General features: G+C 50.4%; 4 protein-coding genes across 7 annotated transcripts; 3 read left to right on the top strand and 1 right to left on the bottom strand.

The window, feature by feature from the left end:
* The first annotated feature begins 2,265 nt into the window (after window positions 1–2,265).
* Window positions 2,266–3,694, top strand: cnr2 (cannabinoid receptor 2). Its single transcript, XM_062466134.1, has 2 exons — window positions 2,266–2,431; window positions 2,595–3,694. The coding sequence occupies exons 1-2, from the start codon at window positions 2,353–2,355 to the stop codon at window positions 3,692–3,694; spliced, it is 1,179 nt and encodes a 392-aa protein (XP_062322118.1). The 5' UTR covers window positions 2,266–2,352.
* A 3,333-nt stretch (window positions 3,695–7,027) lies between these two features.
* On the top strand, window positions 7,028–14,692 carry akirin1 (akirin 1). Its single transcript, XM_062466410.1, has 5 exons — window positions 7,028–7,415; window positions 12,844–12,975; window positions 13,128–13,256; window positions 13,357–13,428; window positions 14,306–14,692. Exons 1-5 carry the CDS (start codon window positions 7,211–7,213, stop codon window positions 14,314–14,316), a joined length of 549 nt encoding a protein of 182 aa, XP_062322394.1. The 5' UTR covers window positions 7,028–7,210; the 3' UTR covers window positions 14,317–14,692.
* Window positions 14,693–14,793: 101 nt separating this feature from the next.
* LOC134023770 (uncharacterized) lies at window positions 14,794–16,317 on the bottom strand. The gene is made up of 2 exons (XM_062466133.1): window positions 16,308–16,317; window positions 14,794–16,226 (listed from the first exon to the last, which is right to left on the bottom strand). Exons 1-2 carry the CDS (start codon window positions 16,315–16,317, stop codon window positions 14,794–14,796), a joined length of 1,443 nt encoding a protein of 480 aa, XP_062322117.1.
* A 1,305-nt stretch (window positions 16,318–17,622) lies between these two features.
* On the top strand, window positions 17,623–24,756 carry rhbdl2 (rhomboid, veinlet-like 2 (Drosophila)). 4 transcript variants are annotated; one of them, XR_009930835.1, is made up of 9 exons: window positions 17,623–17,769; window positions 18,549–18,782; window positions 19,196–19,344; window positions 19,577–19,689; window positions 21,256–21,356; window positions 22,621–22,681; window positions 22,883–22,944; window positions 23,738–24,278; window positions 24,409–24,756. XR_009930835.1 is itself a non-coding variant. In XM_062466416.1 (8 exons), the coding sequence occupies exons 1-8, from the start codon at window positions 17,692–17,694 to the stop codon at window positions 23,915–23,917; spliced, it is 978 nt and encodes a 325-aa protein (XP_062322400.1). In that variant the 5' UTR covers window positions 17,623–17,691; the 3' UTR covers window positions 23,918–24,750. The 4 variants fall into 4 exon arrangements, 1 of the variants encoding a protein (XP_062322400.1); XR_009930837.1 differs by lacking the exon at window positions 17,623–17,769 and adding an exon at window positions 17,777–18,140 and having other exon boundaries at window positions 18,516–18,782; window positions 24,409–24,750; XR_009930836.1 differs by lacking the exon at window positions 17,623–17,769 and adding an exon at window positions 17,778–18,140 and having other exon boundaries at window positions 24,409–24,750.
* The last annotated feature ends 1,760 nt before the right edge of the window (window positions 24,757–26,516 follow it).

The following is a 26,516-nucleotide window of genomic DNA, read 5'->3' as shown; positions in this document are numbered from 1 at the left end:
AGAGAGAGAGAGAGGGAGAGAGAGGGAGAGGGAGAGAGAGAGAAAGAGGGAGGGAGAGAGAGAGAGGGAGAGAGGGAGAGAGAGAGAGGGAGAGAGGGAGAGAGAGAGAGAGAGGGAGAGAGAGAGAGGGAGAGAGAGAGAGAGAGAGAGGGAGAGAGAGAGAGGGAGAGAGAGAGAGAGAGAGAGGGAGAGGGAGAGAGAGAGGGGGAGAGAGAGAGGGAGAGGGAGGGAGAGAGGGAGAGAGAGAGAGGGAGAGAGAGAGAGAGAGGGAGAGGGAGAGAGATCAGGATGTGGTTTATGAGACCTGCCTCCCCTCCCCCTCCCCCTCCCTCCCTTCCTCATGGTGCTGAGGGGACAGAGGTTCTGCAGCAGCCCAGTGAGTGAGAGCTGATGCTGGGGACAGAGGTTCTGCAGCAGCCCAGACAGAGAGAGGTAAGACCAGGCTCGCTGCTGCTCAATATCACTAACTCTCCAACATAATCACAGCTGCATTAGGTTTGTGGTAAGAATGATGAATTATGAAGTATTGAAATATTTGAAATGATCTTAAACTGTTGAAGTGTAATGAAAAACTGTATGTAATAATTCATACTACATAATTCAAACTACATTGCATTGGATTGTTGTTGAACATGTTTTTAATGGGAATCTAGAGGTCAAATGCTCTGGGACTTTCCGTCAAACATTTTCAGTTTGTTTAACTTCTTTTTTTTACGCAAGAAAGTATCTCTCTTTAGAAACAAAGCAGAATAGAACAATGATGAAAGAAGTAATTGCTTCATGCTTTGCAACATTTAAACTGTAAAATTATTGTCTAATGAGTCAAGACATATGACCAGAACAACGTCTTGCTTTTAACCAGCAGCAGGTGAGGATGTGTCCTGGATGTCCGCAGAGAAGCAGGAGGCAGTAAGAGGCAGTACAAGGCTGGGGAGAGGCAGTAAGAGGCAAGAGGCTGGGAAGAGGCAGTAAGAGGCTGGGGAGAGGCAGTAAGAGGCTGGGAAGACGCAGTAAGAGGCTGGAAAGAGGCAGTAAGAGGAAGTAAGAGGCTGGGGAGAGGCAGTAAGAGGCTGGAAGAGGCTGGTAAGAGGCAGTAAGAGGCTGGAGAGAGGCAGTAAGAGGCTGGGGATAGGCAGTAAGAGACAGTAAGAGGCTGGAAAGAGGCAGTAAGAGGAAGTAAGAGGCTGGGGAGAGGCAGTAAGAGGCTGGGAAGAGGCTGGTAAGAGGCAGTAAGAGGCTGGGGAGAGGCAGTAAGAGGCAGAAAGAGGCTGGGGAGAGGCAGTAAGAGGCAGTAAGAGGCTGGGGATAGGCAGTAAGAGGCAGTAAAAGGCAGTAAGAGGCTGGGGATAGGCAGTAATAGGCAGTAAGAGGCTGGGAAGAGACAATAAGAGGCAGTAAGAGGCTGGGAAGAGGCTGGAGAGAGGCAGTAAGAAGTGGTAAGAGGCAGTAAGAGGCTGGGAAGAGGCAATAAGAGGCAGTAAGAGCCTGGGAAGAGGCAGTAAGAGCCTGGGAAGAGGCAGTAAGAGGCAGTAAGAGGCAGTAAGAGACAGTAAGAAGCAGTAAGAGGCAGTAAGAGGCAGTAAGAGGCAGTAAGCAGAAAGCAGGAACCTCTCACAGCGTCCTCCACAGGAGACAGATGTCTCCTGAAACGTCATCTCCGCTCTTTCCTCCCAGACATCATAATCACTAATAGGCTAAACAGTCATGATGCTCAGTTAGAACTGGATTAAAAGAAAGTTATCCTGGTTGCAAGGGGAACTCATTTGTCACAGAGAGAAAGTGTGATTCTCCTGCAGGGGGGAATTTTCTGGAGAATGCTGGTGGAGTATTGATCATTTGTATAAATGTGGTTATTTACATCGTGGACTTCTTTTAATTCTGAAAGGGGGCGGCCTTTTTTTACCTGTCAATCACTCTCTCTCTCTCTCTCTCTCCCCCTCCCTCTCTCCCTGTTCATGTTACTTGATTTATTTTTCCAATAGGTATTATATTCATTATGATTATTCTTATCAAGAGGTCTGAGTTTTGTTAATGAACATATTGTATATTACCCATATTAATATGATGTTTTATTGCTAATTGTTATAAGAGGTTCCTCTGTCTGCTTTCATGAAACTGAAAAACATAATTTTCAGCTTCATGGTTTTCAGAAAGCAGAGAAATGTTCCCATCTAGTGGTCACATTTGAAACTAATACCAGAACTTCTCTTTTTAATGCCACAACAGAGTAGTTATACTGCTGGTGTCTAATGACAGACACACACACATTGGTGTTGCTCAGATTGTTTAATGTGAAGAGAGAATCTGACTTGTTGTGACCGAGTGTTTAATGTGACTTGCTCTGAAGGAGAGATGGAGGGATGGGAGGAGCTACACACAGCAGCAGCAGTGCTCACAGACAATCAGAGCCGCCATACAGCTCTTCCCATGGGTATGTATATATTAAGCTTATAAATAAATGACATTGAAATGACGATCACAGCCTTATCTCATCCGATGCAAGCTGTCATCAAACATCTCTGCTGGCCTTGACCCCTCACCCCTAACCCTACTGAGACCTGCTCCATGTGTTCTGTCTCTTCTTATGACCCCAGCAGTCCAACCCTGTGAGGATCTGAATCACTACATGGTTCTGAAGCATTCGGAGCAGGTAGCCATCGGCTCTATCTGCTTCCTGGCCGGGCCCATCACCCTCCTGGAGAACCTGCTGGTTCTGGGCGTGATTGCGGCCAGCGCCCCCCTGCGGAGACGCCCCTCCTACCTGTTCATCGCCAGCCTCGCCCTGGCGGACATCTTTGCCAGCTGTTTCTTCACCATCAACTTCCTGGACTTCCACCTGTTCAAGCGCTGCGACAGCCCGGCCGCGTACCTGTTCAAGCTGGGCGGCGTCACGCTGGCCTTTTCCGGCTCTGTGGGCAGCCTGTTGCTGACGGCGTTGGACCGCTATGTGTGCATCCACCACGCGGCCCGCTACCACACGCTGCTCACCTGCCGCCGCGCCCTGCTCGCCCTGCTGGGCCTGTGGAGCCTGGTGCTCCTCATCTCCTTCCTGCCTCTGATGGGCTGGCGCTGCCCCAGCGACCTCCGCCCGCGCTGCTCCGGCCTGTTCCCCTACATCCACCCCCGCTACGTGCTGTGCTGGGCCAGCTTCATCCTGGCGTTGCTGGTGCTCATCCTGGGGGCGTACGGCCTGGTGCTGTGGAGGGCGCACCAGCACGAGGCCTCCATGAGCGGCCTGCAGGGGGCGCCGGCGGGGCAGTCCCGCATGAGGATGGACATCCGCCTGGCGCGCACGCTGGGGCTCATCCTGCTCATCATGGTGGGCTGCTGGCTGCCTGTGCTGGCCTTCATGCTGGCGGACGTGAGGAGCCCCTTAATCCGCCCCCAGCAGAGGGCCTTTGCCTTCTGCAGCACGCTGTGTCTCGTCAACTCTGCCGTGAACCCTCTGCTCTACGCGCTGCGCTGCAGGGAGCTGAGGGGGGCGCTGCTGCGGCTGGCGGGGAGGCTGTGGGGGCCGGGGGGGCCGGGGGGCTGCCAGAGGCCCATGGGGTCGGGGGACTCGGCCCCTGCCCTACCCACAGCAGAGAGTAACTGCTGCAGCATGGCCCTGGAGGAGGACGGGGCAGAGGGGAACACCTGCAGGGTGGACTCTGTCTCGGGCAGAGTGAACAAGCAGCTGCACACCAGTGGGTAGTTGAGGAAGGGTGGAGGGTTGGGGTGGAGGGTTGGAGGGGTGGAGGGATGGAGGGGTGGAGGGTTGGAGGGGTGGAGGGATGGAGGGGTGGAGGACAGGAGGACTGGAGGAGTGAGGCATTGTAGAGAACATCAAGGTAGTAGCTAGATAATTCAGTTGTTTGTTACAGTATTTTAATGATGGAACACATTGTAAAGTAAGATAGTCGTGTGATAAACAAGACCAGAATAGAAACGTACAAACTTTCTTTCTTTCCAGAGAAAACCACAATCCCTTAGAGCAGATTTGATGTGTTGAGATAATACTACATGTACGGACAAATATTATGTCTTGACAGATACACTTCTTTCGGTCAAGGTTTTTTCCGATATCTGAAAAAATTATTTGAGAAAGACAAAGTAGGAGACTGAAGAAAATCAACAGAAGCCAGAAATGTCCCCCAATAAACACCAAGGGAGTTAAATCACATTACTGTCACAACCCCTTCCAAGGGTGGCCTTTCTGAACGGGTGGACAGGAGGGACAGGAGGACACGAGGACAGGGGGACAGGAGGACACGAGGACAGGGGGACAGGAGGACACGAGGACAGGAGGACACGAGGACAGGGGGACAGGAGGACACGAGGACAGGGGGACTGAGGGACAGGAGGACAGGAGGAGAGGGGACAGCAGGACAGGGGGACAGGAGGACATGGGGACAGGAGGACAGGGGAACAGGAGGACACGAGGACACGAGGACAGGGGGACAGGAGGACACGAGGACAGGGGGACTGAGGGACAGGAGGACAGGAGGAGAGGGGACAGCAGGACATGGGGACAGCAGGACAGGAGGACATGGGGACAGGAGGACAGGGGAACAGGAGGACAGGGCAACAGGAGGACTGGGGGACAGCAGGACAGGGGGACAGGGGAACAGGAGGACAGGGGGACAGGGGAACAGGAGGACAGGAGGACATGGGGACAGGAGGACAGGGGAACAGGAGGACAGGGCAACAGGAGGACTGGGGGACAGCAGGACAGGGGGACATGGGGACAGGAGGACAGGGGAACAGGAGGACAGGGCAACAGGAGGACTGGGGGACAGCAGGACAGGGGGACAGGGGAACAGGAGGACAGGGGGACAGGAGGACAGGAACACAGGAGGACAGGAAGACAGGAGGACAGGAAGACAGGAGGACAGGGGGACAGGGGAACAGCAGGACATGTGGGTGACCTTCTGTAGATGAATGCCTAGCCAGTTGCATTGTGGGACTGTATACAATGTCCTCCACGTGACGACGAGCAGAGCGCTGAGGTAAGCAGGTCAAAGGTCATGAAGAGAGTCATGTGGAACATGGAGGCTGGAACTCTGCTGATGAGGGACAGAGACTACTGGCAGATACTTTGGCTCATTCTCCTTGTTATTCTTCTGTGTGTTGTGTCTTGTGAATAGTCAAAGTGTTTGTGTAAGCCATTATTTAAACATTAAAGGTGAGGCTGGACAATACTCTTGGTGTTGGGTTTTTGGCTTTACTGAAAAATGACTTATTTGCAACTTAGTGTGGAGAGAGAGATAGTGAGAGAGAGAGATGGTGACAGATGGGGAGAGAAAGATAGTGAGAGGGGGGAGGGAGATATAGTGAAAGAGATAGTGAGAGAGAGAAAGAGAGATAGTGTGTGTGTGTGTGAGAGAGGGAGAGAGAGAGGTAGTGTGTGTGTGTGTGAGAGAAGAGAGAGAGAGAGAGAGAGAGAGAGAGAGAGAGAGAGAGAGAGAGAGAGAGAGAGAGAGAGAGAGAGAGGGAGAGGGAGAGAGAGAGACGGTAATTAAATAATCTAAATGAAATGCTGAAATCCAGCAGCGGGTGTTGTGGGGGGTTGACTGTGCTTGCATGTTGTCTGGCAGAGCGTGTGGGCAACGTGTGTGTTGCCCACACGTTTCTACAAAAGAGGAAATGGGTGACTGGCGATGTACATCCAACCCACATCGCCAGTCACCCATTTCCTCTTTTGTAGAAACGTGTGGGCAACACACACGTTGCCCACACGCTCTCTCAGACAACACGCAAGCACAGAGGGAGAGAGAGAGAGAGAGAGAGAGAGAGAGAGAGAGAGAGAGAGAGAGAGAGAGAGAGAGAGAGAGAGAGAGAGAGAGAGAGAGAGAGAGAGAGACGGTAATTAAATAATCTAAATGAAATGCTGAAATCCAGCAGCGGGTGTTGTGGGGGGTTTAGAGGCAAGACTAAAGATGTTGTCAACCCTGATGCTCCAGGTACCAGCCTAACTCAGCATCCCTGTCTGGTGTCCGATCTGCCCAGTTCAACCATGACCACATACCATCAACATGGAGGACATGTCTGTGATGAGGAGATGAACATGGGTGGATGGTTTCCCCTCCACCCATCTCAGTGGTTCACATGACTGAGCGTCAGTAAACCTCCTGTAGACTGCATCTCCTCACGTGGCCTGGCGGCACTTGACTCCATAGTCAAAACGACATAACCATGTGTAACCCTGGGCTGGCTGGTGGACCTGTAGTGAGGGAGATGTTGTGGATGTTTCAGCCTTCTGCCTTCTGCCCTGTCACAAGAGACATGATGTCATCACGGCATCATCATATTAAACATCACAATGTCAGATTGTTTATATGACTCTGTCTTGATAAGTGTCATAGGAAACTAGGGGTAGTTTACCTAAGTAAGAATCTTGCCTCTGGAAGGCAGATCTTACGTGACATGATCCCATCATAAACAATATGAAGTTAAGGCGTCAGAAGGGTGAGATCTCAAGTTGTATCTTAAAGAGACAATGGCAAGGACATTAACTGAAAGAGTAAGTTGCCATACGGCAACACGATGCAATAGAGAGGGTTAATGAATCAGCTGTCAACGCTGTGTGGGCCTAAATCAAGTAGGTGGTGGTTGATAGGATTAGCTAGCAAGATACTAAAGTAAAAAAAGTAATATCATATAACATTTGCATATTTGACGTTACAGCTTTGATTAATCATCGAAGATTAAGTTCAGTAAAAAAGTATAGAGATGAACCTCCGAAAGTGTAAATGAATCCATTTAGTCAATCGTTCTCGTGAAAGCCCGAATTTTAAACAATTTACGTGAAGTGTAGGGTCAACTTGTAGCAACGAAGTTCGTAGAATGTGTTTAATTAGCTATTAAAACACATTTGCGACACTAATACTATCTCTGTACAAACGATGTTTCATTCAAATAATGACACGTCTGCTATTTGATATGATTTCCCGTTTAAAATATAAATTTGAAAATGTATAACCCCTTTTTTTTTTCTTTCTTTACAAATGGTACAGTCTAATCTGCCCTGTGACGTTCTAGAAATTCAGCAGCGGTACGGCAGCTGGCGACGCCGCCGCGCTGGTCTAGTCGTTTACCGCTGCTGAAAGCAACCACAGCGACGCGACAACACCGAAGAAAGCTAATTTAAAATATTTTATAGTGCGTACTGTGCGTTTTGTGGGTGTTTGTTTCCCCAATACTTCACCATCGTCTCTTTTATTCAGCCACAATGGCGTGTGGAGCAACGTTAAAGCGCTCAATGGAGTTTGAGGCCCTACTCAGTCCTCAGTCTCCAAAGCGGAGAAGGTGCAATCCGCTAACGGGGACTCCGAGCACCCCGTCCCCTCAAAGATGCAACCTCCGTCCGGCGACTGACAGCCCTTCGCACTCGATGTCTCCCCCACCCATTGGAGGCGAAAACAGGCTTACTCCAGGTAAGAAACGCTGCCAAAAATAGCTGGAAAAATATGTATTTTTTAAAAACTGGGTGAAGAAATGGGGGAGGGGGTTTGGGTGGAGTGGAATTGATATTAGCCAGCTAGCTAGCCAGACAAGTTGTGAAAGAATGGAAATTGAAAGGAACTGTAGATTGTGAAGAGTGCGTAGCTAGCCGCTAGCTTTCATTTTACTGTTGACTAGCTGTCAGTACTTATGCAATCATTAATGTTGTTGTTTCGTTCCGTTCTCTAACTGTTATTGTCTCAATGATGGTCGTAGTGTTAGTTATCTGGTACCTAGCACTTGATACCAGGGTTGCTAGCTAATCTAGGCAGCTGCTTGGAAGACAATTAGCTAGTTAGCAGCTAGCTAGCTAGAAGCCCAAGCATCAGGAATTCGGTTATAATGGAATGATAGTGGCTAGCTCACGTTTGCGCGGAGTTAGCAAATTAAATAGACTAGCCGCTTACCAGCTACCAGGTGCAGTAGAGTGGGGGATATTACGTTAGGAAATCCAGCGAATTAAAAAGTCGTCTTCGCGAATAAGTTCTGGTTAATAATGAATACTAACCTTAAGTTATGTTTGGGTAATCGCTTTACTAGCCAAACTGCCTAGACACACCTTAAGAGCCAACAGGGACATTTGCTTTTTGAGAAATAACAACGATAGCGGTCTTTCATAGTTTTCCAATGTAATTCTATAAACCAGTGACATTGTCGCCGGGGAAACGTCCCTGGCTTTAATGGGTGCTACGACGGGTATTGTCTGTCTTTTTGTCGGTTTGCTGTTGGCTAACGTTAGCGGACTAGACGAATGGCATTGTCTAGTGTGGGAACCGGGCGGTTGGGCTAGTACCTTTTGTGAGCCCCTGGCCTCGGAAGGCCATTGTTCTGATCCTTCACGCTGCGTTCCTGCTCGCATGCGTCCCTGTGTGATGAGCTGCACCAGGGGCTAGAGAACTACCTGGGATCTGCAGCGATCACAGTCTCTTTGTATATGAAGTCACAGGGGGGGTCGGCAGCCTCGAATCCTCACACATACAAATCCTATTCTTTTGTTTTTATCCCTACTTGTAATTGCTAGTGCATGATTTGAATATTACAATGTTTCCCAGTAAAGCATGCGTTTAGTCTCCCCAACCCAGAATGTGATTGATATGACCAAATCTCATTAAAACGCCATTTCCTGCTGTAGTTAAATGAATAGACGGCCTCTCGACACAAAATGCTGTGTGAAGAATATCAATGATTCAGATGAATGTAATCTGCCTGCTGCTGCCTCCAGGGTCAGCAGTGTGCCGCTCTGGCAGGACAAGCAGCTCTCACCATCACATACATCACATTTGATTCAGGCACTTCTATCCAAAGCGACACACAAATGGCGGCTATAGAAAGTACAGCGGAAAACCAAGGATCAGAAGTGCAGAATTGGAATAGTGGATCTCTTCAAATTATAGACTGCGGAACTGTGGTCTCCAGTTAGCCCCAGGCTAGTGGAGCTGTGGTCTCCAGTTAGCCCAGGCTGGTGGAGCTGTGGTCTCCAGTTAGCCCAGGCTGGTGGAGCTGTGGTCTCCAGTTAGCCCAGGCTAGTGGAGCCGTGGTCTCCAGTTAGCCCAGGCTAGTGGAGCCGTGGTCTCCAGTTAGCCCCAGGCTGGTGAAGCCGTGGTCTCCAGTTAGCCCAGGCTGGTGGAGCTGTGGTTTCCAGTTAGCCCAGGCTAGTGGAGCTGTGGTCTCCAGTTAGCCCAGGCTGGTGGAGCCGTGGTCTCCAGTTAGCCCAGGCTGGTGGAGCCGTGGTCTCCAGTTAGCCCCAGGCTGGTGGAGCTGTGGTCTCCAGTTAGCCCAGGCTGGTGGAGCTGTGGTCTCCAGTTAGCCCAGGCTAGTGGAGCCGTGGTCTCCAGTTAGCCCCAGGCTGGTGAAGCCGTGGTCTCCAGTTAGCCCAGGCTGGTGGAGCTGTGGTTTCCAGTTAGCCCAGGCTAGTGGAGCTGTGGTCTCCAGTTAGCCCAGGCTGGTGGAGCCGTGGTCTCCAGTTAGCCCAGGCTGGTGGAGCCGTGGTCTCCAGTTAGCCCCAGGCTGGTGGAGCTGTGGTCTCCAGTTAGCCCAGGCTGGTGGAGCTGTGGTCTCCAGTTAGCCCAGGCTGGTGGAGCTGTGGTCTCCAGTTAGCCCCAGGCTGGTGAAGCCGTGGTCTCCAGTTAGCCCAGGCTGGTGGAGCTGTGGTCTCCAGTTAGCCCAGGCTGGTGGAGCTGTGGTCTCCAGTTAGCCCAGGCTGGTGAAGCCGTGGTCTCCAGTTAGCCCAGGCTGGTGGAGCTGTGGTCTCCAGTTAGCCCAGGCTGGTGGAGCTGTGGTCTCCAGTTAGCCCCAGGCTGGTGAAGCCGTGGTCTCCAGTTAGCCCAGGCTGGTGGAGCTGTGGTCTCCAGTTAGCCCAGGCTAGTGGAGCCGTGGTCTCCAGTTAGCCCCAGGCTGGTGAAGCCGTGGTCTCCAGTTAGCCCAGGCTGGTGGAGCTGTGGTCTCCAGTTAGCCCAGGCTGGTGGAGCTGTGGTCTCCAGTTAGCCCAGGCTGGTGGAGCTGTGGTCTCCAGTTAGCCCCAGGCTGGTGGAGCTGTGGTCTCCAGTTAGCCCAGGCTGGTGGAGCTGTGGTCTCCAGTTAGCCCCAGGCTGGTGGAGCTGTGGTCTCCAGTTAGCCCAGGCTGGTGGAGCTGTGGTCTCCAGTTAGCCCAGGCTGGTGGAGCTGTGGTCTCCAGTTAGCCCAGGCTGGTGGAGCTGTGGTCTCCAGTTAGCCCAGGCTGGTGGAGCTGTGGTCTCCAGTTAGCCTCTGTCTTTGTCTGCTGTGGGTCCACATGGCACCCATCTACCTGTAGGGGAGGGATCCAGGAATCTAGCTTCTCTAACCCTAACCCTTCTCTAACTCTAACCTCCAGGCCAATGGCTCCTCCACACATCCCGGCAAAACGAAAGTTAGGAGTGTTGAGGTTTAGTTTGAGAACATGTCCTTGATGCGTCCTGTGAGTTCCCCTTAGACTCCCAGGACATGGGCTGGTGGTGGTAGGAGAACTCCCTGGTCCCTCCCAGCGATGATCTGTGTCGAGAGGGAGGCCCCGGGGCCACACACATTATGACTGTTAACAGATCTTGCCTGTTGTCTATTCAGGGCCTGCATTATATTGCACCCATTATTCCAAACCATCTGTCTGTGTGGTTGACTTTCAGCCCAGCAGCTGTGTGTGTGGACATTATGTCCCAGTACCTGCTACTATGCTCACTATTTCCCCCTTCATAAAGAAGGTTTGTGACCAGGAGCTGATGTGGGCCTGTCTGGGGAGAGCAGAGATGTCCTGCAGTAAAGGTCAGCTGTCTGTAAGCCCCTCCCCCCAGTGCTGCTGTGTGGAACACTGGAAATCTCCTGTGTCTTCTATCCCAGCATGCATCTGGCCTCCCCCGGTTTGGGAGCAGTGGATGGAGCCAGGGTTCTAGTGACAGGTTCCCCAGCCAAGAGCCAGGGTTCTAGTGACAGGGTAGCCTAGTTAGACCAGTTGTAGCCTGTAATGGTGGGGGGGGTTATTAAATTAAGTCTGTTGTTTCAGGGGCTCAGTGAGCTTGCCTGACCCCCTCCCCAGCCCCGGAGGGGAAGATGAGTCAGGCTGTTCTCTCTCCCACACTCTGTTCCCCGGGCCTCTGTTCCCCGGGCCTCTGTTCCCCGGGCCTCTGTTCCCCGGCCTCCTGCCTTAGTGACTGTTGTTGTTAGGCCTGAGCTAAGCCTGGGAGAGGCTCTGCCTTCCTGGAGCCCTAGGCTGGGACCCTCCCTGATTGGTTCTTTAGCCGGGGTCGTGGCAGGGGCAGTGTTGCTTGGTAACGTCCGAGGTTGGGATTCGGGGGTCGCTGAGAGGGACTGGCAGCAGGGGGAGGAGCTACACCTGTCCCAGCAGTGCTAGGTCTGCAGCAGGGGGAGGAGCTACACCTGTCCCAGCAGTGCCAGGTCTGTAGCAGGGGGAGGAGCTACACCTGTCCCAGCAGTGCCAGGTCTGCAGCAGGGGGAGGAGCTACACCTGTCCCAGCAGTGCCAGGTCTGCAGCAGGGGGAGGAGCTACACCTGTCCCAGCAGTGCCAGGTCTGCAGTAGGCCTGGTGCCGGGGCTGGCTTGGCCTGGTGCCGGGGCCGTGTACACCCAGCCTTCACCGTGTGGTGATCAGACTACATGCCCGTCGCACAGCCCTGACGATCAGGTGAAGAACGTTGTGGAGAGCAGTTGTGCCCTCTGCTAATACACACGCCATGTTGTAGCTCTGCCACTTGATCCAGCCTGGGTTCGAATCATGCCTGGGCCCTTTGCTGCATGTCACACAAGGAAGCAGACCATGTCTATTTAAACCATTTAGAGTTTTGAATCCTACTATGTTTTGTGTGTTTGCTGAAAGCAAAAACACTATCCTGCATACTTATTATTATACACAATGTTTAAGCTAGAAACTGTTCCAGCTGTGTTAGATAAAGCCTGACCTGTACTGGAGTTCTATGACACACACATTGATTAACTCCTATGGTTGTTATGTTCTTGCAGCCCAAAGGGCTTAATGAATGGATACGTTTGTCTGTTGTGATGTCATCAAGTACGTTCAGCTGTCCAGCTGTCCAGCTGTAAAACCACAATCTTTTTATACGTTTATACTTTTCATGCTATTAAATCAATGAAATTCAAATGAAGATGCACTTCATCACTATTAGCTAGAAATGTTATTTGTTTGAGGCTGAAACACTTGTGTGCCATGAAACTCATCTTTTTATCTTAAATGTATATCTTATATATTTCATGCTATAAAATGAATGGAAGTCACTGGCAGATATACTTCCCTATTCTATTTCATGCTGAATTTTATTGCAGATGCATTTGAATTTTCAGCTGTTTCCGCAGACACACTTTCTTCAGAAAAGTATTTATATTTTCCCCCTCATGTATCTGTTTGTGAGCTCTGTAGTTCAGCTGTGATTTGATGTGTTGGTTGGTAACAGTTGATGTGAGCGCCAGTTGATAGTTTTGATTGGATGTTTAGCGGTTGAGTGGGTGTGGTCATGGGGCAGGTTGGGCAGGCTGTGATCGGAGCACATCTCAATGAAGTATCACAAATGAAAGTGATTCCTCCACTCTTCTCCACAGTCACAAGACTGTGTGTGTGGGGGGGCTTTAAAGCTTCACTTCCTGTCAGTGTTTTGTTTTGAAACTGCATTTCCTGTGAGCCCTGGCTGTCTCTCAGCTGGAGTGAGGATCTGAAGGGCTTCTCTCCACAGGAACAGGAAGTTGGACTGGGCCTAGCTCAAACATGCAAATTCTTTGTTTTTATGAAAGCAGAAGAACAAAGGTTTAACTTTAACAACTTTCTTTTGAATTTGAAAGGTGTGTGTGTAGATGTTGACTCTTGCTCCTCTGGCCCTACAGAGCAGATCTTCCAGAACATCCGTCAGGAGTACAGCCGCTACCAGAGGCGGCGACAGCTGGAGGGTGCCTTCACCCAGACAGAGGCCAGCGATGCCCCCAGCACCGCCCTCGCCCCGCCCAGCTCCCCTCCAGGTACACACACACACTTCTCTCCGGGTACACACCGCCTGAGGCAGGGTGACAGCTGGGCTTCACACAACCTACCGGGAGATACTGCAGACTCAACTAGTGTATGGACAGCAGGGGATCAGTGTGTGTGTGTGTGTGTGTGTGTGCGCGCCCAGGAGCCTCGAGGAAGGACCAGCCCTCGTTCACGCTGCGGCAAGTCAGCTTCCTGTGTGAGCGTCTGCTCAAAGACCACGAGGAGAAGATCAGGGAGGAGTATGAACACATACTCAACACCAAACTAGCAGGTACCCCCTCACACTACCACTGGGCTATACCCACCCTCACACTACCACTGACCCATCCCCATGTGTTATAAGACCTCTGCACCCCCCTCCTCTCTTCCAGAACAATACGAATCTTTTGTGAAGTTCACACAAGACCAGATCATGCGAAGATATGGCGCCCGGACGGCCAGCTGTAAGTGCAGCCCTAGTCACATGCATCAACACCTTAAACCCATCAACACCAGCCTCACATGGCACATGCATCAACACCAGCCTCAGCCTCACATGGCACATGCATCAACACCAGCCTCAGCCTCACATGGCACATGCATCAACACCAGCCTCACGTTGCACATGCATCAACACCAGCCTCACGTTGCACATGCATCAACACCAGCCTCACATGGCACATGCATCAACACCAGCCTCACGTGGCACATGCATCAACACCAGCCTCACATGGCACATGCATCAACACCAGCCTCACGTGGCACATGCATCAACACCAGCCTCACGTGGCACATGCATCAACACCAGCCTCACATGGCACATGCATCAACACCAGCCTCACATGGCACATGCATCAACACCAGCCTCACGTGGCACATGCATCAACACCAGCCTCACGTGGCACATGCATCAACACCAGCCTCACGTGGCACATCTGATTCATTTTGCAGAATCCAGAACTCAAGACGTCCTAGACTGTACAGTCTAGTCAGGTCTATGTATACAGACAACAGTCTAGTCAGGTCCATGTATTCAGACAACACAGTCTAGTCAGGTCCATGTATTCAGACAACAGACAATACTCGACACAACTGACAGCCATTTAGATGGAGACAGGTAGCCAGTGGTCTGTAGTACCAGTGGTCTGTAGTACCAGTGGTCTGTAGTACCTGTGGTCTGTAGTACCTGTGGTCTGCAGTACCTGTGGTCTGCAGTACCTGTGGTCTGCAGTACCTGTGGTCTGTAGTACCTGTGGTCTGTAGTACCAGTGGTCTGTAGTACCAGTTTAGCAGCTGTGTGTGTGTGTGTGTCGTCTCACCCCTCCTCTCCTCTCCTTCCAGACGTCTCCTGAACTCCTTCCAGCTTCTCAACATGGCTGTTCTACTGCCTCTTCATTTACATTTGATTTTCCTTTTAATTTCAAGATATTTGGGTGCCATTTTTTTTTTCTTTTTCTTCAATTATTTTCCAAAACTGATTTCTACGCCCAAACTGTTGCTGCTGGCCAAAACATCAGAGGATTCTGAGGAGAAGATGCCTGTGTGGGTGTCCTCTCTTCCTGGAGATCTTGACTAAAGCAGATTAGTATTGATCAGTGTATCCGTGCTGTAGAAAGCTTGGCTGCTGTAATCCTGTATAATCTGCCAGACATCCCCCCTCTCTTCAACTGTCACCTGACCATGTGGATTTTCTTCTCCCTTTTGAAAAATAAAAGTTCTGTGATTAAATATGGGTTCTTCTCTGTTTCTTGGGTTTGCAGTTTCATCCAGAAAGACATCGGGTACTTCACTGTTATTCCACATGTGATACAGTTCTGTTTTGTGTTTCTTCATCCCAAATTCTGGGATGAAGCTTGTGCATTCCCGCCTGCACTGTGCCCAGGGGTGCGCTGGGTTTCTGCTAACGTCCCGCCTGCACTGTGCCCAGGGGTGCGCTGGGTTTCTCCTAACGTCCTGCCTGCACTGTGCCCAGGGGTGCGCTGGGTTTCTGCTAACGTCCCGCCTGCACTGTGCCCAGGGGTGCACTGGGTTTCTGCTAACGTCCCGCCTGCACTGTGCCCAGGGGTGCGCTGGGTTTCTGCTAACGTCCCGCCTGCACTGTGCCCAGGGGTGCGCTGGGTTTCTGCTAACGTCCCGCCTGCACTGTGCCCAGGGGTGCGCTGGGTTTCTGCTAACGTCCCGCCTGCACTGTGCCCAGGGGTGCACTGGGTTTCTGCTAACGTCCCGCCTGCACTGTGCCCAGGGGTGCGCTGGGTTTCTGCTAACGTCCCGCCTGCACTGTGCCCAGGGGTGCGCTGGGTTTCTGCTAACGTCCCGCCTGCACTGTGCCCAGGGGTGCACTGGGTTTCTGCTAACGTCCCGCCTGCACTGTGCCCAGGGGTGCGCTGGGTTTCTCCTAACGTCCCGCCTGCACTGTGCCCAGGGGTGCGCTGGGTTTCTGCTAACGTCCCGCCTGCACTGTGCCCAGGGGTGCGCTGGGTTTCTGCTAACGTCCTGCCTGCACTGTGCCCAGGGGTGCGCTGGGTTTCTGCTAACGTCCCGCCTGCACTGTGCCCAGGGGTGCGCTGGGTTTCTCCTAACGTCCTGCCTGCACTGTGCCCAGGGGTGCGCTGGGTTTCTGCTAACGTCCCGCCTGCACTGTGCCCAGGGGTGCACTGGGTTTCTGCTAACGTCCCGCCTGCACTGTGCCCAGGGGTGCGCTGGGTTTCTGCTAACGTCCCGCCTGCACTGTGCCCAGGGGTGCGCTGGGTTTCTGCTAACGTCCCGCCTGCACTGTGCCCAGGGGTGCGCTGGGTTTCTGCTAACGTCCCGCCTGCACTGTGCCCAGGGGTGCACTGGGTTTCTGCTAACGTCCCGCCTGCACTGTGCCCAGGGGTGCGCTGGGTTTCTGCTAACGTCCCGCCTGCACTGTGCCCAGGGGTGCGCTGGGTTTCTGCTAACGTCCCGCCTGCACTGTGCCCAGGGGTGCACTGGGTTTCTGCTAACGTCCCGCCTGCACTGTGCCCAGGGGTGCGCTGGGTTTCTCCTAACGTCCCGCCTGCACTGTGCCCAGGGGTGCGCTGGGTTTCTGCTAACGTCCCGCCTGCACTGTGCCCAGGGGTGCACTGGGTTTCTGCTAACGTCCCGCCTGCACTGTGCCCAGGGGTGCGCTGGGTTTCTGCTAACGTCCCGCCTGCACTGTGCCCAGGGGTGCGCTGGGTTTCTGCTAACGTCCCGCCTGCACTGTGCCCAGGGGTGCACTGGGTTTCTGCTAACGTCCTGCCTGCACTGTCGGTGCACCGTGAAGGAGAACAATGAGGAAGTGTTTATCCAAAGTGACGATCTGCAGTGAAATGAGCTATACCCATCCCCATGTTCTACCACTGAGCTATACCCATCCCCATGTTCTACCACTGAGCTATACCCATCCCCATGTTCTACCACTGAGCTATACCCATCCCCATGTTCTACCACTGAGCTATACCCATCCCCATGTTCTACCACTGAGCTATACCCATCCCCATGCTCTACCACTGAGCTATACCCATCCCCATGCTCTACCACTGAGCTATACCCATCCCCATGTTCTACCACTGAGCTATACCCATCCCCATGCTCTACCACTGAGCTATACCCATCCCCATGCTCTACCACTGAGCTATACCCATCCCCATGTTCTACCACTGAGCTATACCCATCCCCATGTTCTACCACTGAGCTATACCCATCCCCATGCTCTACTACTGAGCTATACCCATCCCCATGTTCTACCACTGAGCTATACCCATCCCCATGCTCTACCACTGAGCTATACCCATCCCCATGTTCTACCACTGAGCTATACCCATCCCCATGCTCTACCACTGAGCTATACCCATCCCCATGCTCTACCACTGAGCTATACCCATCCCCATGTTCTACCACTGAGCTATACCCATCCCCATGTTCTACCACTGAGCTATACCCATCCCCATGCTCTACCACTGAGCTATACCCATCCCCATGTTCTACCACTGAGCTATACCCATCCCCATGTTCTACCACTGAGCTATACCCATCCCCATGTTCTACCACTGAGCTATACTCATCCCCATGTTCTACCACTGAGCTGTACCCATCCCCATGCTCTACCACTGAGCTATACCCATCCCCATGTTCTACCACTGAGCTGTACCCATCCCCATGTTCTACCCCTGAGCTATACCTGGAACAGGAAGTAAAGTTGAGGACAGGAGTAGCGCTGTAGGATTGTGTTGTTGGCACCATCTGCTGACAGGAGAAGGGATGAATCGGCGGTTGTGTTGGATGTAGAAGTGAAAGAGCGTGTTCTCTCTAAACACGTTTGCCCTCTAGCGGTGTGCTGCAAATATAGCCTGTATTCTGGAACTTTCATACATAATGATAATATTGCCTAAATTATGATTTTCTGCTCCATAACAAAAGGTACGTACTTTGCAACACGTGTACACCGTCCATAACACTGCCTACAATGTCAATTGATTAACAATACAGTGTTATAGGTCCAGTAAGTTGAAAATCGTAACCAGTTGGACTTACAGACACCTTTAGCTCATTGAATAAGGCTGCGTCTCATTCCAGCGCGGTCCAGCCTCCCCTCGCGTGGTTCATTTCAACTATAACACAAGGGAACACAAGAGTAAAGCTAAGTGTTGAAACAACAACAAAAGCGTGTTTTGGTCAACTACATGAACGATATTCCATAAGTAGACTACTGTACGTATGTTTACATGCACTTAAAGGTAGCTTCAAAGGAACACATCCGGATTGGAGCGCAGCACAGGTGTGGCAGCTCACTGGAAACACAGGTAACCTCTCGACGGCTGCTTTTACAGGATGTGAACTTCCACTTGTATTTTGTTTAGAATGAAGATAAATAGCCTACTGGGAACGCATCATTAGTCTGTTTGCAGGGAAGGAGGTTGAAACAGGAAAAGGTCTATAATTATCTCGAGTATTTTTCCCCGAAGAAGGCAGACGCACCGCGAGCGGGTTTTTTGTCTGTGGGTGTAGTTTTTCAGTGAAAATGTCCGGATACGCAGAATTCGAGGTGAAGAAATAATTCATGGGATAGTTTTTTGTTGTTTTACTAACAAACATTTGAAAAATAAGTTCCTTATACAGACCTATGCTTTTTACGTTTGGAAACGTAAGCAACTTTTCATTAATCCGTATTTAGGTAAGTGAAGTAATTCTAAACGTTTTTTAAACGTTTATTAGGTGTGACACCCAATTCCATGAGTGTGTGTATCCAGGGGGAGTCGTTTAAATGAATAGGAATGTTTCGGATAAAAACATTCAGACAAGTGCATGTTTTGGTTAGTTTATGAAGAGATAGAAGAGAGCGCAGGTCAAAATACAGTGTTACCGCTGTTCACTGCAAGAGCAGAGGCTTATCTCTCATTCAACCACTTTTAAAGCAACTGAACGAATGTTTTCGAAATTGTCGTTTTTCGAACTGTAGGGTCTATCCAGTCCAACTGATATTCGTGTTTGTAAGTGTATCTAGAATAGTAGTAGGCTAATTACAGTAAACCTCCTCTCATTCATGAAGCTCCTTATTCACGCAAACACGATCCTGACCTAGGACCCAGGAGGGTGGATGGAGGACATAGATATCGAGGAGCAGGCTCCCTTTCCTGTGGACAGAGATGGGAAGCAGCTGGGGGAAGGAGAGGAGCGGAGGAAGGCTGGATGTTGTGAGAAGCTGCACCAGTCTATCTCCAGATGGATGCTTCCCTCTGACATCCGAGAAACGTACCTGGAGCGTGCTAACTGCTGCCCGCCGCCAATCTTCATCATCCTCATCAGCATTGGAGAGGTGGGGCCCGCTACACACGGGAGTGACGGTATCGTTAGAGGCGTGCGTGGGTGGGGTGGGGGAGGTGTTGGGGAGACAGTTTCAGTTAAACTAAAAGTAATGTTGATAAGTGTGCCACCCCAGAATAACTACTGGAGCCATCTGGCACACTAAGGAAACGTTTTGTGGCTACACTGTGCAGTTATTACATGAACTAGTTCTCTCTTTAAATAGATCAGATACTAAGAGCTCAGGCTAGCTCGCATGCAGCCAAGACCACAACTGAAGAAACCCTACCGTTATTGACATCTCTTTCTCTCTTTCTCTCTTTCTCTCTTTCTCTCTTTCTCTCGCTCTCTCTCTCTCTCTCTCTCTCTCTCTCTCTCTCTCTCTCTCTCTCTCTCTCTCTCTCTCTCTCTCCCGTGTGTGTCCAGCTGGCTGTGTTTATCTACTATGCGGCGTGGAAGCCCCAGAAGCAGTGGGTGACCCTGGGGGAGGGCATCTGGAACAGCCCTCTCACCTACAAGCCAGGCCTGCGCCAGGATGCCTGGAGGTTCCTGTCCTACATGTTCGTCCACGCCGGGTAAGATGGCCGATTCAGAGCTATCACTGCTAGCCATAGCTACAGGAAGCACCTACATATCCTGGGTAACAGAGTGTATGGTTATTACCCCCAGGGTACAGCATATCCTGGGTAACAGAGTGTATGGTTATTACCCCCAGGGTACAGCATATCCTGGGTAACAGAGTGTATGGTTATTACCCCCAGGGTACAGCATATCCTGGGTAACAGAGTGTATGGTTATTACCCCCAGGGTACAGCATATCCTGGGTAACCTGGTGATGCAGTTGCTGTTGGGCATCCCTCTGGAGCTGGTCCACAAGGGCTTTGAGGTGGGCATGGTCTACATGGCCGGCGTCCTGGCAGGTGGGTACGGGTCACCACGGCAACGCCTCCTTACTCATCCCATCACCAGCCTCCTCATGAGTCTAACCCCTCTCTCTCTCTCTCTCTCTCTCTCTCTCTCTCTCTCTCTCTCTCTCTCTCTCTCTCTCTCTCTCTCTCTCTCTCTCCTCATGAGTCTAACCCCTCTCTCTCTCTCTCTCTCTCTCTCTCATGAGTCTAACCCCTCTCTCTCTCTCTCTCTCTCTCTCTCTCTCTCTTCCTCCATCTCCTCATGAATCTAACCCTCTCTCTCTCTCTCTCTCTCTCTCCTCATGAGTCTAACCCCTCTCTCTCTCTCTCTCTCTCTCTCTCTCTCTCTCTCTCTCTCTCTCTCTCTCTCTCTTCCTCCATCTCCTCATGAATCTAACCCTCTCTCTCTCTCTCTCTCTCTCATGAGTCTAACCCCTCTCTCTCCCTCCATCTCCTCATGAATCTAACCCTCTCTCCCTCTTCACGAGTCTAACCCCTCTCTCTCCCTCCCTCCTCATAAATCTAACCCCTCTCCCTCTCTCTCTCCCTCCTCACGAGTCTAACCCCTCTCTCTCTCTCCTCATGAATCTAACCCTAACCCCTCTCTCCCTCTCTCTCTCCCTCCTCACGAGTCTAACCCCTCTCTCTCCCTCCCTCCTCATAAATCTAACCCCTCTCTCCCTCTCTCTCTCCCTCCTCACGAGTCTAACACCTCTCTCTCCCTCCCTCCTCATAAATCTAACCCCTCTCTCTCTCTCCCTCCTCACGAGTCTAACCCCTCTCTCTCTCCTCATGAATCTAACCCTAACCCCTCTCTCTCTCTTTCTCCCTCTCTCTCCTCATGAATCTAACCCTAACCCCTCTCTCTCTCTTTCTCCCTCCCTCTCCTCATGAGTCTAACCCTAACCTCTCTCTCCCTCCCTCTCTCCTCATGAGTCTAACCCTAACCCCTCCCCCCCCCCTCTCTCTCTCTCTCTCTCTCTCTCTCTCTCTCTCTCTCTCTCTCTCTCTCGCTCTCTCACTGTCCCTGCCAGAACATTTACATTTACATTTACATGTATTCATTTAGCAGACGCTTTTATCCAAAGCGACTTCCAAGAGAGAGCTTTACAAAGTGCATAGGTCACTGATCATAACAACGAGATAGCCACAAAACATTGCGAGTAGCCAAAACATGAAGCACACATTGTGAACAACCAAAATAAGTGCCAAAGGGAAGAACCATAAGAGCATGTAGTTAAACAAGTTACAATTAAACAACATGAGCTGCTATAAGTGCAAGTGTACCTGTGAAAAAAAACAAAACAAAAAACAAGCAACAATAATAAAACAATATAACACACGCCTTCCGGTTATTTTAGTCATTTAGAATGTAGTTGTGTATAATGTAGTTGTTCATAACCAAGTTAGGGTTAAGTGTTAGGGGTTAGGGTTAAGGAGTCTATTGTTAAGAGAGAGTAGCTAAAATGAGATCTGAGAGCCCAGGATGTGTATCCTGTTTGTGTCAGGGCCAGCCAGCATGTCGGACTGCAGCTTTGATGCTGATGATTATTCCTTGTGTGTGTGTGTGTGTGTCAGGCTCTCTGGCCAGCTCCATCTTCGACCCCCTCAGTGCCCTGGTGGGGGCGTCCGGAGGAGTCTATGCCCTCATGGGAGGCTACTTCATGAACGCTGTAGTGGTGAGTTCACCAGCCTCACCCTACACACCCTACACCAGCCTCACCCTACACACCCTACACACCCTACACAAGCTAAACACCCTACACCAGCCTCACCCTACACACCCTAAACACCCTACACCAGCCTCACCCTACACACCCTACACACCCTAAACACCCTACACCAGCCTCACCCTACACACCCTACACCAGCCTCACCCTACACACCCTACACCAGCCTCACCCTACACACCCTACACCAGCCTCACCCTACACACCCTACACACCCTAAACACCCTACACCAGCCTCACCCTACACACCCTACACCAGCCTCACCCTACACACCCTACACCAGCCTCACCCTACACACCCTACACCAGCCTCACCATACACACCCTACACACCCTACACCAGCCTCACCCTACACACCCTAAACACCCTACACCAGCCTCACCCTACACACCCTAAACACCCTACACCAGCCTCACCCTACACACCCTAAACACCCTACACCAGCCTCACCCTACACACCCTACACACCCTACACACCCTACACCAGCCTCACCCTACACACCCTACACCAGCCTCACCCTACACCAGCCTCACCCTACACACCCTACACCAGCCTCACCAGCCTCACCCTACACACCCTACACACCCTACATCAGCCTCACCCTACACCAGCCTCACCCTACACACCCTACACCAGCCTCACCCTACACCAGCCTCACCCTACACACCCTACACACCCTACACCAGCCTCACCCTACACACCCTACACACCCTAAACCAGCCTCACCCTACACCAACCTCACCCTACACACCCTACACCAGCCTCACCCTACACCAGCCTCACCCGACACCAGCCTCACCCTACACCAGCCTCACCCTATACCAGCCTCACCCTTCACAACTTACACCAGCCTCACCCTACACACCCTACACCAGCCTCACCAGCCTCACCCTACACCAGCCTCACCCTACACACCCTACACCAGCCTCACCAGCCTCACCCTACATCAGCCTCACCAGCCTCACCCCACACCAGCCTCACCCTACACTAGCCTCACCCTACACACCCTACACCAGCCTCACCAGCCTCACCCTACACCAGCCTCACCAGCCTCACCAGCCTCACCCTACACCAGCCTCACCAGCCTCACCCTACACCAGCCTCACCAGCCTCACCAGCCTCACCCTACACCAGCCTCACCAGCCTCACCCTACACCAGCCAGGCTCTGTGTCCCTTCTGTCCTTCTGACTGTCATCTTCTGCTCCTCCAGAACTTCAGAGAGATGATTCCCCTGCTGGGGGTGTTCAGGATACTGGTCATCGTGATGATTGGTATGTTCTGCAGACTGTAACCCCCTCCCTCCCCACCCCTCCCCTCCCTGCCTCTCCCATCCCCTCCCCGCCTCTCCCCTCCCTGCCTCTCCCCGCCCCTCCCCTCTCTGTCTCTCCCCTCCCCTCCCTGCCTCTCCCTGCCCCTCTCCTCCATCAATGAATGTTATTTTATGAAACATGTTATGTTCTGTTTGTTTCCAGTGGGGACGGACGTTGGCTTCGCCCTCTACAGGAGGTTTCTCACTGACAGCGCTGGCATGAAGGTAGGCTATGTGGTTACCTAGCAGCCCACTGAAGGTTCAAACATTAAACACATCCAGTCCATCAGGAGGCCCTTTGTTCACCCAGCCTGGTAATCTGATCGTGGAAACTAGAACTAAGAACACTTCTGATCCTAGGTCTTCTGTACTGTCTACAGGTTATGAACACTATGCTAACACTGTGAATAAAAGTTTATTTCTAAATTAAAATGTATAAATATGTGTCTGACCCTGGGTCAGAGTGGGTTAGAACAGTCCAGGCGCTCTGTCCTCAGAGCAGCCAATCACAGCTCTCTGTCCTCAGAGCAGCCAATCACAGCTCTCTGTCCTCAGAGCAGCCAATCACAGCTCTCTGTCCTCAGAGCAGCCAAGCTAGTCACAGCTCTGCAGCGTACCATGGTGTTGTAGAGAGGCTGTGATTGAATAGTCAATTACGGAGTGTGACGGGAAACGGTAACGTTAACTTAGGTATTCATCAGGGAATTAAAGCACATCGAATCGCCGTCTTATAATCCTCTCCCGACGTATAACTAAGTTAATTACATTTTGTTTGAGATCAGTCGTTCGAACCAGGAAAGGACACCCCATGTCTGCCAACGCTATCAGGCTCAGAAAGTGGGAGGGGAGAGTTTGTTCAGGAAAACCTGCCAGCAAGCAGGTTATGTTCACAGAGTCAGTTTCCATGGACACTGACCCACAGTTTGCGTCACCTATCTTTCTGGAACAGAAAACCCAGAGTTAGCTTCATCTCAGGTTTAACATACTCAGAGTTTCACTAAACCTGGAACGCCCCCAGGTCTCCTTCGTGGCCCACATTGGTGGCGGAGTGGCGGGGATGACCATTGGCTACGTCTTCTTCTCCTGCTACGACAAGAAGCTGCTCAAGGACCCGCGCTTCTGGCTGTGCATCGTGGGATATGTAGTCTTCATCCTGTTCGCTGTGCTGTTCAACATCTTCCTGTCTCCGGCTCCCTGAGGCCTCCTTCACTCTCACTGCAGGTGGGCGGGACCACCATGTCTGTGCCGCATGCTGATAGGCTACTGTGCAGGGGCTGTAAAACATCTGTGCTCTGATTGGTTGTATGCACTCCAAAGTTGAGCTTTTCTCAAAACAATATGGCGGTGGCCATTTTAAACATTTATGTTGAGTCAAACGCACTTGTTCTTAGGAGTTGTATTGAAACACAGCAGTCAGTAAACATGCTGCACAGTCCATAAACATGCTGTGTAAAGTCCATAAACATGCTGTGTAAAGTCCATAAACATTTCCTGTAGTGAGAACGTCGAGGTAGAACCACACTCCTGCACAGCGACCAGGTGTGTCTAACCTCAGGGACGTGCTGTTGACAGGGAGGTGTTGTTGACAGGGAGGTGTTGTTGACAGGGAGGTGTTGTTGACAGGGAGGTGTTGTTGACAGGTAGGTGTTGTTGACAGGTAGGTGTTGTTTACAGGTAGGTGTTGTGGAGGAAATCAAACTACAGGGGTTTTAATGATTATATTTAGTTTAGGCTCTGGTCAGACTCTGGTCACTCTTCACACCCCCTCTGCTGTTCCTAAGTACAATTACACATATCAGAATGCTTTCTAAACGAAATATGTTAGTTTGTCTTTTACATTTTATTCATAGTATGTGTAAACTAAGATGTTTTTCATATTTGTAAGGATACAATATTTTGTTTGTGAATTGTTATACCTGTTTTTGTGTTTTTTAAGATGGAATGTTTTGAACTCCAAATTATGTTTTCACCGTTAAAGGGTTTTGTGATTTTTTTTATATGGAAAAGATGTGTGTGTGTGACAAAGTATGCAGTATGTTAACCTAGAGTATGCAGTATGCAGTATGTTAACCTAGTGTATGCAGTATGCAGTATGTCAACCTAGTGTTAACCTAGAGTATGCAGTATGTTAACCTAGTGTTAACCTAGAGTATGCAGTATGCAGTATGTTAACCTAGTGTATGCAGTATGCTAACCTAGTGTTAACCTAGTGTATGCAGTATGCAGTATGTTAACCTAGTGTATGCAGTATGTTAACCTAGTGTATGCAGTATGCAGTATGTTAACCTAGTGTTAACCTAGTGTATGCAGTATGTTAACCTAGTGTATGCAGTATGCAGTATGTTAACCTAGTGTTAACCTAGAGTATGCAGTATGTTAACCTAGTGTATGCAGTATGCAGTATGTTAACCTAGAGTATGCAGTATGTTAACCTAGTGTTAACCTAGAGTATGCAGTATGCAGTATGTTAACCTAGAGTGTGCAGTATGCAGTATGTTAACCTAGTGTATGCAGTATGCTAACCTAGTGTTAACCTAGTGTATGCAGTATGCAGTATGTTAACCTAGTGTTAACCTAGTGTATGCAGTATGCAGTATGTTAACCTAGTGTATGCAGTATGCAGTATGTTAACCTAGTGTATGCAGTATGCTAACCTAGTGTTAACCTAGAGTATGCAGTATGTTAACCTAGTGTATGCAGTATGTTAACCTAGTGTTAACCTAGAGTATGCAGTATGTTAACCTAGTGTTAACCTAGAGTATGCAGTATGTTAACCTAGTGTATGCAGTATGCAGTATGTTAACCTAGTGTATGCAGTATGTTAACCTAGTGTTAACCTAGAGTATGCAGTATGTTAACCTAGTGTTAACCTAGTGTTAACCTCGAGTATGCAGTATGTTAACCTAGTGTTAACCTAGAGTATGCAGTATGTTAATCTAGTGTTAACCTAGTGTTAACCTAGAGTATGCAGTATGTTAACCTAGTGTTAACCTAGAGTATGCAGTATGTTAACCTAGTGTTAACCTAGAGTATGCAGTATGTTAACCTAGTGTTAACCTAGTGTATCCAGTATGTTAACCTAGTGTTAACCTAGAGTATGCAGTATGTTAACCTAGTGTATCCAGTATGTTAACCTAGTGTTAACCTAGAGTATGCAGTATGTTAACCTAGTGTATCCAGTATGTTAACCTAGTGTTAACCTAGAGTATGCAGTATGTTAACCTAGTGTTAACCTAGAGTATGCAGTATGTTAACCTAGTGTATGCAGTATGTTAACCTAGTGTATCCAGTATGTTAACCTAGTGTTAACCTAGAGTATGCAGTATGTTAACCTAGTGTTAACCTAGAGTATCCAGTATGTAAACCTAGTGTTAACCTAGAGTATGCAGTATGTTAACCTAGTGTTAACCTAGAGTATCCAGTATGTAAACCTAGTGTTAACCTAGTGTATGCAGTATGTTAACCTAGTGTTAACCTAGTTTATGCAGTATGCAGTATCCAGTATGTTAACCTAGTGTATGCTGACATCAGCTCGTGTTTTCTAAAACAACAGAGCATGTTTATAATGACTCAGTGTTATTGTTTCAGGTTCCCGGTGACAGGACGTGGTTCCTGTTGACAGGAAGTAGTGACACCAGGTTCTCTGGGTTACCATAGCAACATAGCATCGTTGTCATGATGTGACATTGGCCTCTCACACACGATAATGTAAAACATGTCGTGTTGATAGTTTGTTTGCGGAGAGGCTGTTAGGATGATGCTGTTCCGGCAGAGAGCAGCATTTCCACCCCAAATCA

The sequence above is a fragment of the Osmerus eperlanus genome, chromosome 7 (assembly GCF_963692335.1).
Source record: "Osmerus eperlanus chromosome 7, fOsmEpe2.1, whole genome shotgun sequence".
NCBI lineage: Eukaryota > Metazoa > Chordata > Actinopteri > Osmeriformes > Osmeridae > Osmerus > Osmerus eperlanus.
Note: the sequence above shows the minus strand (reverse complement) of the source record. Positions and strands in the feature narration are given on the sequence as shown.